This window comes from Mauremys reevesii, linkage group 15 (genome assembly GCF_016161935.1).
Source record: "Mauremys reevesii isolate NIE-2019 linkage group 15, ASM1616193v1, whole genome shotgun sequence".
Taxonomy (NCBI): domain Eukaryota; kingdom Metazoa; phylum Chordata; order Testudines; family Geoemydidae; genus Mauremys; species Mauremys reevesii.
In genome coordinates, this window is record NC_052637.1 from 20,807,669 (window position 1) to 20,820,450 (window position 12,782).

The following is a 12,782-nucleotide window of genomic DNA, read 5'->3' on the forward strand; positions in this document are numbered from 1 at the left end:
TGCTCCATATGGAAAAAAGTCTTCTTGACCAGAGATTCTGTATGCTTCAATTTAGTTGCCGCATCAATCGTATCTTAGAATCACCCAGAGGAAATGCCCTATTGGTTGGTGTAGGTGGAAGCGGCAAGCAGAGCCTGACAAGACTTGCGGCTTTCATTAGCTCACTGGAGGTTTTCCAGATCACTCTGAGGAAAGGCTATGGAATCCCTGACCTGAAGGTAGGTGGCGTTGAATGGTGGGAAGGGAGAGGAAACAGAAACTTGTACTTCTTTCACACAGAGCTTTGTCTTTTCTGTGTGTTTGAGAAACCTCCAGTGTAAATGAAAAGAGATTCCAATCGGATCGCAAAGAACAGTCTCCAAAATTCATCAGTTAATGTTTGCTCACGGCTTTGTACCTGTAAAGGGCTATAGAGAGTCGATGATAATGATTAATATAATAAATTATTACTATTTTTAAGACAATAAAAAGAATACTTAATCCACCCAGGAATAACCTGCTATGGAATGATGTAGCTAGAGGTGGGAGAGATTTATTAAGTCATATCCAGTCCATCTCCCACTTCCTGGAGGCTATAAGAGTTGGAAACAGCAATGGATCCTGACAATACATTTTCTAGTAAACTGTGAATTGGAAGCCGTGAGACAGTTTTGTTTCATGCAAATGGAATGATTTATAAATGTTTTAGTTGCTGGTAAATGATGTAGGACTTGGGTTTGCAATGTCTCCTTGCTTTCCCACCAAGGCAAACTGGAGCTACATTGTCCAAGTCCTGTCCTGCATCTTCAGACTGGGTCTCCTGCTGGCATGAACAGCGTCCACTGAGAGGCCAGTTATAGCTCTGGCGATAGCAAATCATCAGCAAATCTCTACCAAGTTTTGAAAGCTCATATTTAAATGCATTTGCTTTCTTATTTAGAGTCATTGACTTTAGTGGGGACTGCAAGATTTGGCTTTTCGACAATGTTTATTTAATAATCAAATGTATTATGAGGAATCACTGGAGTTTTTATTTAATGTTACATCATCTTCTCCCTTCAGATAACTTTGCAGCTCTGATCAGTTTGTTTGTCTTGCTTTCTGACATGCCTGTGTAATCATCCTGAGCCTATCTATTCTCACCCATTCAGTTCTACCCATGAAAAGGTTCCTGGGATAATCTGATGCTGACCTCCTCCTATTTGTTAGATAGCCTACTCTTCCCACAAAGAGTGTACTCTGATTCTTACATTCAGAAGCTTGTTTCCAAAGCACGTTCTTGTTTTAGGTTCTGTGATGGTGGAAGGTTGTTTGACATTCCCTTCACTCTGTACCCATTCTACAGGAATTTATGAAATACTGGTTGATTATTTTTTCTTGGGTCTAGAAGAGCAAGATGGCTCAGTCTGCCATTGACCCTTAACATTGTTCTAAATCACTTATTCTAGGTGTTCTATAGCAAATGTAACAACTGACTGTGTTTGGTAGAACCATATTTGCCTACTGAAGTTCTAAACGCATTTCAGAAGCAAGGGTCAATGTATTATCCTGAGCGCCTTTCTATTCCCACTGTATTCTGTTCACATGAACTAATGGGAAAGGCCAGCTGAGGTGGTAGGAAGAAAAAACTAGAATCACAGTGACAGTTTTTGCTATTACTGTGTTTTAAATAATAGTGTTATTTTATGTTCATAATTGTGAGGCAGACACTCTGAAAAGGGGAGGAAGGATAGTCCAGTGTTTGGGGCACTAGCCTAGGGCTAGGACACCTGGGTTCAGGTCCCTGCCCTACCACAACCTCCCTGTGAGAGCTTGTGTAAGTCAGATAGTCTCTCTGTGCCTCAGTTCCCACTCTGTACAACAGGGATAATATCCATGCGCTGCATCGTGGGGTTTGGGAGGATACATACATTGAAGATTGTGCGGTGCTCAGGTACCATGGTAATGGGGGCCACCCTGTACCTTAGGCTGTGTCTACAGTACAAGCTAAGGGTGTGATACTCCAACTCGTGTACACACATGTGCGCTAGCTCTGATTGAGCTAGTGCAAGTATAAATAGCAACGTAGCTGCAGTAGCACGGGTAGCAGCAGCAGAGGCATGCTGAGTATATCCCCACGGCTTTAGTACCCGTCACGGCACTGCTGCTGCTTCCTGTCCTACTGTGGCTGCACTGCTATTTGTACTCACACAAGCTTGATGAGAGCTAGCATGAATACATGTACATGAATAGGAGATCACAGGATGACCATAAATCTGTCAGTGTGATGCTGCTGTGGAAAAGGCTAATGCAGTCCTAGACAAGGTATTTCCAGCAGAGACAGGGAAGTGTTAGTACCATTACACCAGGCACTGGTGAGACCTCATCTGGAATACTGCATGCAGTGCTGGTCTCCCATGTTTAAGAAAGATGAATTAAAACTGGAACAGGTGCAGAGAAGTGCTAATAGGTTTTCCATTCCTCTGATCACCCTGTCTTATAAGAGAAGACTCAAAGAGCTTGGCTTGTTTACATGAGAACAGCCATACTGGGTCAGACCAAAGGTCCATCAAGACCAGTATCCTGTCCTCTGACAGTGGCCAATGGCAGGTGCCCCAAAGGGAATGAACAGACAGATTATCATCAAGTGATCCATCCCCTGTCACCCAATCTCAGCTTCTGTCAAACAGAGACTAGGGACACCATTTCTGCTCATTCTGGCTAATAGCCATTGATGGACCTATCTTCCATGAATCTATCTAGCTTCCTTTTGAACCCCATTATAGTATTGGCCTTCACAACACCCTCTGGCAAGGAGTTCCAGAGGTTGACAGTGCATTGTGTGAAAACATACTTTTTTGTGTTTGTTTTAAACCTGCTACCTATTAATTTCATTTGGTGGCCCCTTGTTCTTATATTATGAGAAGGAGTAAATAACACTTCTTTATTTGCTTTCTTTATACCACTCATGATTTTATAGACCTCTATCAGATCCCCCACCTTAGTTGCCTTTTTTCCAAGCTGAAAAGTCCCAGTCTTATTAATCTCTCCTCATACTGAAGCCGTTCTATACCCCTAATCATTTTTGTTGCCCTTTCCTCAACCTTTTCCAATTCCAAGATAATTTTTTTGAGATGGGGCGACCACATCTGCATGCAATATTCAAGGTGTGGGCATACCATGGATAGAGGCAATATATAGAGGCAATATGATATTTTCTGTCTTCTTATATATCCCTTTCTTGATGATTCCCAACATTCTGTTTGCCTTTTTGACTGCCGCTGCACATTGAGTGGATGATTTCAGAGAACTATCCACAATGACTCCAAGATCTCTTTCTTGCGTGTTAACAGCTAATTTAGATCTCATCATTGTGTATGTATAGTTAGAATTATGTTTTACAATGTGCATTACTTTGCATTTATCAACATTAAATTTCATCTGCCATTTTGTTGCCCAGTCACCCAGTTTTGTGAGATCCATTTGTAGCTCTTCGCAGTCTGCCAGGGAATTAACTATCTTGAGTAGTTTTGTAACATCTGCAAATTTTGCCACCTCACTGTTTACCCCTTTTTCCAGATCATTTATGAATATGTTGTATAGGACTAGTCCCAGTACAGACCCCTGGCGGACATCACTATTTACCTTTCTCCATTCTGAAAGCTGACCATTTATTCCTACCATTTGTTTCCTATCTTTTAACCAGTTACCAATCCATAAGAGAACCATCTCTCTTATCCCATGACTGCTTATTTTGCTTAAGAGTCTTTGGTGAGGTACCTTGTCAAAGGCTTTCTGAAAATCTAAATACACTATATCCACTGGATCTCCTTTGTCCGCATGCTTGTTGACCCCCTCAAAGAATTCTGGTAGATTGGTGAGGCATGATTTCCCTTTACAGAAAACATGTTGACTATTTCCCAACAAATTATGTCCATCTATGTGTCTGACAATTTTGTTCTTTATGATAGTTTCAACCAATTTGGCCACCACTGAAGTGCAGCTTAGCCTAACCAAAAGAAGGTTGAGGGGAGATATGATTGCTCTCTATAAATACATCTAAGGGATAAATACCAGGGAGGGTGTTGACACAAGAACAAATGGATATAAACTGGCCATCAAGAAGTATAGGCTTGAAATTAGGTGATGGTTTCTAACCATCAGAGGAGTGAAGTTCTGGAACTGTTTTCCAAGGGGAGCAGCGAGGACAAAAAAAACCTAACTGGCTTCAAGACTGAGCTTGCTAAGTTTATGGAGGGGTATGATGAGACTGCCTGTAATAGCATGTGGCCCATTGGCGACTGCCAGTAGCAAAAATCCCCAATGGCTGGAGAAAGGACACTAGATAGGGAGGGCTCTGAGTTATTATAGAGAAATCCGTCCCAGCTGTCTGCCTGGTGGGTCTTGTCCATATGCTCAGGGTCTAACTGATCACCACATTTTGGATTGGGAAAGAATTTTCTCCTGGGTCAGAGTGGCAGAGACCCTGGGGCTTTTTCACCTTCCTCTGCAGCATGTGGCCTGAGTCACTTGCAGGTTTAAACTAGAGTAAATGATGTATTTTCTCTAACTTTAAGTCATTAAACCATGATTTGAGGATTTCAGTAACTCAGCCAAAAGTTAGGGATCTATTACAGGAGCGAGTGGATGAAGTTCTGTGGCCTGCAATCTGCAGGAGGTCAGACTAGATCAGGGGTTGGCAACCTTTCAGAAGTGGTGTGCTGAGTCTTCATTTATTCACTCTAATTTAAGGTTTCGCATGCCAGTAATACATTTTAACGTTTTTAGAAGGTCTCTTTCTCTAAGTCTATAATATATAACTAAACTATTGTTGTATGTAAAGTAAGTAAGTTTTTTAAAATGTTTGAGAAGATTCTTTTCAAATTAAATTAAAATGCAGAGCCTCCCTGACCGGTGGCCAGGACCCAGGCAGTGTGAATGCCGCTGAAATTCAGCTCGCGTGCCGCCTTCGGCACGCGTGCCATAGGTTGCCTACCCCTGGACTAGATGATCATGATGATCCCTTCTGGCCTTAAAGTCTATGAGTCTGATAGAGGGCTCATGTGACTTTGTGATAGTAATTGAGCCCTTCTCATGAATGCAATCAGAAATGCTTGGCAGAATCTATTTGCACTTGTTCGCTTTCTGAAAGAAAGGGATGAAGGAAGGAAAACAGCACAGTTAACTAGTCCTATCAAAAATATTCCCAGCATGCCCTCCACAGGGGAGAAGAAATGATGCAGTGGAAAAGAAATTTTTTCACAACATTCTTATGGTCTCGCTACTCTGTGGGAAGAAAATAAGTCCTTAACTAAAGCTTCTTCCCTCAGCTGCACAGTGTGTTGGGAACATACCATGCTGAAATACTGAAATAAGAAGGGAGAAGTAGAGAATAGAGACAGAAAGAACAGCATATCCAGCCACTAAGATCATCTCCAAAATACCTCTGTCCCATCACATATCTGATTCAATGTATTCCTTAATTGTGCAACATAAGACTTTAAATATTGTGGCAGCAGCCACCAGCAGCAGATCACTGTGTAGAAAGGTCTCTGCAATCTGGCATGATCTACACTTCAAACGAATCAGGGATTCTACCTTCCAAGTTTAACAGAAATAGCAAGTGCTCCATCTCCAGCAATAATCTGTGGTTTTTAAATGCCCTGTCTCCAATCCGAAAGTTTTAAAAAGATCATTTCCTGAATAAAATGATTCAGAAAATGATGTTGTATTTTGTGTCTCAGTTTTCTCAGGGTCTGTCTTTTTATTTGTCTTTTTGTACAGCACAGAGCAAGTTGTCAATGCTTAGCAAGTAATAATAATAATTAATACTAGCAGTATCCTTGGAAATGTTCTGCCATAAAGTGGAAAAGATATAAAGAGCAAGCTTCATGCTAATTAATTCTGATTGTTTTGTTTTCAGTTCATCAGAAGATTTTGAATAGGCAACATCCTGCCTGAAATGTCCCCAATGAAAACACACGGTGTGACTGAGACTTTGCAGTACATGAACACAAACTTCTTACTTATTTTCTTTTCAATCTACAGGCAGACTTGGCAAACCAGTATATTAAAACTGGAGTGAAGAATGTTGGCACTGTATTCCTTATGACCGATGCCCAGGTGGCTGATGAAAGGTTCTTAGTGCTGGTAAATGACTTGTTAGCTTCAGGTATGCATCTCATTGACTTTATTTCCATTCTCCGTTCCCATATAAATGTGCACATAGTAAAGTCTGCAGCTGTTCCATGGAAGAGATTCTAACATTTGCTAAAAATGACAACTAAACAAAGTAAGCTCCACAATTTGTAAATTAACCCCCAAGGAAGAAAGCAGTGCTCAGGTCTTCTTAGCGGAGAAGGACTCCACCAGCTAGTAGATTTTCGCCTTCTCAGACATCTGTGACCCAGTCAGTTAGTTTGCGCCCTACTTTCATAGCCCTTTAATTCTACTTATAATTGTTAAGTCACTTCTGTGTGGGGCAATGTGCTAGTGGGGTGTGGAGTCAGAGGAAGTGTTTCATTGAAGGATGTGCAGTGTCCATCCCAATGAGAGGCAGTTTAGTCGTATGACATAACTCCCACTAGTCCTGGTTACAGCTTCACTGTTTGCCAGAGCTGGGTGACTAATGCAAAGCCATTGAAAGACCACGTGTTCGAATGTCAGATAGCTGTTCAGTCCAATCACGTTCCTTTCTTGTTAATTTTTCTAGACACATTAGTGTGGCTGGGTTTTGTGTGCTTGGAGAATAGCTGTTCTTCCCATGAATACCCTGATTTCTATGCAGACCACGGCATTTGCATGTGAATTCATCATTTGCATTTCATCTCACTCCCAGTTAGCTTAGCAGGGCACAGAAGCAATACAATGGACTCAGATGACCAATGATACAGCACAAATAGTGAATAACCAAGAGTTGACATAGAATATTAATATTGCATTCATAGCTGAAGCGAAGTTTGTGAACAGCCCACTGGCTGAAGTATGTTCATATCGTGTTCAAACAATCTGAACAGCAAATGAATTTGAAGATGCCAGAGACTGTGTGTGGATAATTCCCAACCAGGAAGAGGGGTTTAATTTGCTGGGTAAATTGTGTGTTGTGTGTAGTTCCCCCAGCAACCCCATGTGCTGCACTTCTGTGGGGCCAACATGAGCATTCCCCAGCCCTAATTACAGCACTATAGGTGCCTGTCAGCATGGAGGAGGCCCACACAGCCTCTCTTACAGTTTTCTGTTTCCCTTCCAGTCACCAGAGGGCTGCCCGTTTGCTTCAGTGGGTCTGCTCTTAAATGAAGACATGATCTTTTTGACAGCAAGTCAGAGCTATCTGATCAGTGAGGACTTTGATGGGGTGATATAATGGGCTTATGAGGTCCTCTGGCTCCTTACATGGAATTATTTTTATTTGCTTAGAAGGACCCATGAGACTCCCTCTCCATCAGCCCCAGGTAGGGCAGAGGGGGCTCCTTCTGCCATTCACCATCTGTCTAAGGTGGTGATCTTGATTCTATCCCCCTTCTCCTTTTCCCCCTTTGCTTGCCCATGTCTGTTTCACCCTTCCTTGCTTAAAACAGGGGAGGATAGGTGAGGAAGGACAGATGTTGTGGCCATCCACTGGAAGTACATAGAAGGAAGAGGAAGGCCTGGTGCTTTCCTGCTTATTCTCTGCCTTAGTCAAAGTGGAGCTTTCTTTGTCTTCCTTTTGAGTGTGTGTGTGTGTGTGTGTGTTTGTCTTTCTGTCTTTATACATGTATGAGAAAGCTGCCTGCGATCCTGGAGATGGTTACGACCAAGGAGGGCCAGGCTACCTAAGGGTGTGGGGGTGTCATTCCCAGCTCAGATAGACATACCCGCACTAACTTTGATCAAGCTAACGTGCTAAAAATAGCAGTGTAGCCACAGAGGCATGATCGGAGGGAGGGGCTAGCCCCCCTAAATACAGTCCCGGCTGGGACCCTAGGTACCTGCTCAGGTGGCTGGCCCATCCTGGTGCATGCGCTGCAGCAGCAGCTAAACTTCTATTTCTAGCACACTATTCAATGAGAGCTAGTGCAGATATGCGTCCAGCTCGAAGTGTATACAGGCAGTCCTCGACTTTACAACATTCAACTTAGGATGAACAGCACTTATGATGTTTCCGAATTGACACCCTGATTCGACTTACAACAGTTGGTTTCAACTTTACGATGCTTGGTCCCGTGATAGAGTGGATTGCGGTTCCGAGTTACGATGTTTCGACTTACGACACAATTTTCAGGAACTGATTGTGTCGTTCGTCAGAGGACTACCTGTACTTAACCTTTTCTCCCCTCTGGTCCATGGTTATGTGTCACTGGCTTAGAAGGCCTGCTGGCCCCAGTGACTGGAGAAGGGGTAGATCCTGTTTCTGTGGCATTAGGATGATATTATATTTGCTTTTGAAGGCCTGTATTTCCCCAGAGTTATCTCATGTGGTAATGGGGATGCAGGGGTATCCCCCATTCTAGGTACAAGGAAATACCTTGGTATCTCAGACCCCATGAGGTTAGAGCTGCCAACTTTATAATCGCACAAAACCAAACACCCCTGCCCTGTCCTTGCCATGCTCCTTCCCCGAGGCCCTGCTCCTGCCCCACCCCTTCTCTGAGGCCCCGCCTTCACTCAGTCCAGCCCCCCTCCATTGCTCGCTCTCCTCCACCCTCACTCACTTTCACTGGGCTGAGGTGAGACCTGAAATTAGATGTTCAGAGTGCAGGAGCAGGCTCCGGGCTGGGCCAGGGGTTTGGGATGCAGGAGGGGGTGACGGCTTCAGCTGGGGTTATGGGCTGTGGTCTGGGGCAGGGGCTGAGGGGTTTTGGATGCAGGAGGGGGCTCTGGGCTGGGACCAAGGGGTTTTGCGTGTGGAAATGGGCTCTGGCTGGGGGAGTGGGCTCTGGGGTGGGGCCAGATGAGGGGTTTGGGGTGCAGGAGGGGGCTCACGGGTGGGGCAGGGGGTTGAGGTGCAGGAGGGGGTACGGGCTCCAGGAGGGAGTTTGGGTGTAGGAGGGGGCTCGGGACTGGGGTAGGGGGTTGGGGTGCAGGGTGTGGGCTCCGGGGATCTCAGGACTGGGGTAGGGGGTTTGGGTGTGGGCTCTGGGAGGAAGTTAGGATGCGGGAGGGGGTTCCGACCTGGGGCAGGGGGTTGGGGTGGGTGTTCAGGCTCCGGCCGGGCAGTGCTTACCTCAGGTAGCTACCGGTTACAGGGGCAGCAGAGCTAAGGCAGGCTTCCTGCCTGCCCTGGCTCTGCGTTACTTCCAGAAGTGACTGGCATGTCCGTTTCCTAGGTGCAGGTGCAGCCAGGCAGCTCTGCACGGTGTGCGCTGCACGTGCTCACAGGCACTGCCACCACAGCTCCTATTGGCTGTGGTTCCTAACAAGTGGGAGCTGCGGAGCCAGTGCTCAGGGCTGGGGCAGCGCGCAGCGCTTCCCTGATCACACCTGTGCCTTGGGGCAGCAAGGACTTGCCGGCGGCTACCAGGAGCTGTGCGGAGCCAGCCTTAGCCCCGCTGCGCCGCTGACTGGACGTTTAATGGCCCGGTCAGCGGTGCTGACCAGAGCCACCAGGGTCTCTTTTCAACCTGGCGTTCTGGTCGAAAACCGGACACCTGGCAACCTTAAATGAGGCAATAACTGTAGGTAACTTGTGACTTTTCATGGCAATGTCTGTAGCAGCTCAGTGGGAAAGGATGTTTTCTGATTGGTTGACTTGGCTGCTTGCTTCTAATTGGTTGCATGTTTTATGTATGTTTGTTTGTTTTATTTGTTGTATTTATCATCATAACTTAATAAAGAGGAGTAACATTTTGCTGGTTTCTGATCACCTGCTGTTTTCCCTCTCAGTTGTTAATACCATATAAAGCTCAGATTTTATCTGATAAGATAATGATCATTTCAGTCCAGACAGGGGTCAGAAGGAGATAAATTAGGGAGTAGTAAAGTGAGGAATCACTACAATTCTGTTTGCATGCATACATTGTTGGCAATTAACTGAATGTACCATTAGCTTTTTAACCATAGTGATCTGTCATTTATTTGAATACAGCTGCAGATGGCATTTTTGAAGAGCTGCGGAACTTGCCTATGTAACAAATTACTTTGCAAAACTGAAATGATTCACTGTTGTGTAAGGCATATTGGGAATTAGATTTACTGAAATCTAAATAGTAGAGTAAATCAGAAATTTGCTATATCCTGATTCTGAGATTAGAAAGTACTTTCAACTTCTGCTTGTTTTAAGGTTGTGGGAATATTGGTTTAATTAATTGCCAGTAAATCAGCTGTTCCTGGGCAGATGTGGCCTGCTCCTATATCATCTCCAATCTGATGAGAGGCTTGCTTGGATCTGTGCTATGGAATCCTGTGACCTAGTCTGTATGAGAGCTCTGCTCCACACACGACTTATACCATCAAGATAAAAATTTCAGTTTGCCTGTTAGTTTGTAAAAGTGTGATCCTGTTTTTCCCAGGTGAAATTCCCGATCTTTTCCCTGATGATGAAGTTGAAAACATCATCAGCAGTGTGAGAAACGAAGTCAAAAGCCAAGGACTGGTGGACACCAGGGAAACCTGCTGGAAATTCTTCATAGACCGCGTTCGACGACAGCTAAAGGTAAGACTATTCCCAGGAGAATTCGCATCCCTACCCTTGGGCTCAATGCAGGGGTAACCCTACAGAGTGAAATTTCATGGCCTGTGTATACAGGCGTCAGACTAGGTGATCTAATAGTCCCTTCTGGCCTTAAAGTCTATGAATACCTGAATTGTCCAACATCACCACACAGCACTTCAATTGAAGGAACATACCACCTCTGATCATTGCACCCCATACCTTTGTATAGTAATATGATGATTAGGAATTTCTGTCCAATATTTTTAACATATTGAACTAGTAAGAAGACAAACAGTGACTTATAACATTTCCTTAAACATATTTTTTTTACATTTCTCCATATTTACTTAAACACAATCTCTCACTCCCCCAAAATGGTGATTTTTCCCCACAGACCTCTGCTAAAATACCATAGACCTTTCCATTTTTTAGGTGGTACATTGGGATTTTAGCCCTGGAGTCACATGGCTAAATCCTTGACTGCTTCTTGGAAAATCTAGGCCAAGGGGTCCATCTTAACCACATATAAGCCTGGTAACTTGATGCTTTGCAGCTATGAGAACTCAAATCATTTGTCTTCAGTCATGAGAGTCGTGGCATCTAGACTAGAGATGAGTTTTGACATTTCAGTGCTAAAGTGTTGCTTCTACCTACAGCACAACTTCTCAAATCTGGAAGGTCTTATAAATAAAGAGACCCCAGTCTGACATGGGGGGTGGGGTGGGAATCTTATATTCATTTTGAGACTCTTTGGGTTTTAATGTCCCTAGGTTTCTTATTTGATTGGGATGTAGAATTGCATAGGAAAATTACTCCTGCTAGAGTATCAGGCAGCTTCCTTAACCTTTGTGCCTGCCAGTTGGACATTAGGTCATCATACAATAAATCCAATTATTACCCAATAGGAAGGCTTCTTTCTTTTTTTATTAATTTGTTTCACTCCAACTCATTATCACTTTACATCTGCAGCGGTTGCATCAGTGCTAAATAGTGTTATTGTCTGGAGAAGCGAGTCTTTTCCTTGTCAGGACGAGGCTACCCTTACGTTACAAGTGTGGTATTGACTTTGCTACAACTAAACAAACACACTCAGCATTTCACACACTGCATCCTGCGGTAGGAGACATGGTTCCTGAGAAGTTTGTGGAAGATCTTTTGGAAATATGCCTAATTTTGGCTATGGCTTTGTTTAAGCTATCAGCCTTGGAGAGGACAGGTGGTAAAGACATTGGGAGCTCAGGGGATCCTAGAACATGCACAGCACAGAGACATGCCGCTGGAAGCTCACTCACATGTTATTTGAACTTGCTAAAATACATAAAAAACAGTTTAAAGACTTTCCAAAGGGTGGGCCCTCCTAGTTGCCAGAGAAAGCACTGTGGGATAAGGAGCTAAGCGGCAGCAGGAAGTTGAAAGCAAGCACACCTCCTGCAGGAACCACTCAATGCCCCACTTCCTGTTGAGACTCACTCTGTGTCACTCCTACACACAAACTCTCTCTCTGGGGTGGGGACTGTGTCTCTTGCTAGGTGTTTGCACCACGCCTGATGCAATAAAACCTCCATCTCAGCTTGGGGCATCTGGTGCTTCTGCAGAAACAGTCATAGTAATGTATCAGAGGGGTAGCCGTGTTAGTCTGAATCTGTAAAAAATGACAAGGAGTCCTGTGGCACCTTATAGACTAACAAATGTATTGGAGCATAAGCTTTTGTGGGTGAATATCCACTTCATCAGATGTAATATTAATAAATAATAATAATGATATCACCAGGGGGATGAGGTGGACGAGGCTTTCTTCCAGCAACTAACAGAAGTTGCTAGATCACAGGCCCTGGTTCTCATGGGTGACTTTAATCACCCCGATATCTGCTGGGAGAGCAATACAGCAGTGCACAGACAATCTAGGAAGTTTCTGGAAAGTGTAGGGGACAATTTCCTGGTGCAAGTGCTGGAGGAACCAACTAGGGGAAAAGCTCTTCTTGACCTGCTGCTCACAAACAGGGAAGAAATAATAGAGGAAGCAATAGTGGATGGGAACCTGGGAGGCAGTGACCATGAGATGGTCGAGTTCAGGATCCTGACACAAGGAAAAAGGGAAAGCAGTAGAACAGAGACCCTGGACTTCAGAAAAGCAGACTTCAACTCCCTCAGGGAACTGATGGGCAAGGTCCCTTGGGAGAATAACATGACGGGG

The 12,782-nt window shown here is 44.3% G+C and overlaps 1 protein-coding gene across 10 annotated transcripts in view; it reads left to right on the forward strand.

Moving 5' to 3' along the window:
• Nucleotides 1–12,782, forward strand: part of DNAH9 (dynein axonemal heavy chain 9) — a 370,057-nt gene that overhangs the window by 168,049 nt on the left and 189,226 nt on the right. For all 10 annotated transcript variants that reach the window (XM_039501323.1, XM_039501326.1, XM_039501324.1 and 7 more), the window contains 3 exons: nt 56–218; nt 6,007–6,130; nt 10,446–10,588. In XM_039501323.1, the coding sequence (XP_039357257.1) occupies nt 56–218; nt 6,007–6,130; nt 10,446–10,588 (430 nt within the window). The remainder of the gene's footprint in view (nt 1–55; nt 219–6,006; nt 6,131–10,445; nt 10,589–12,782) is intronic.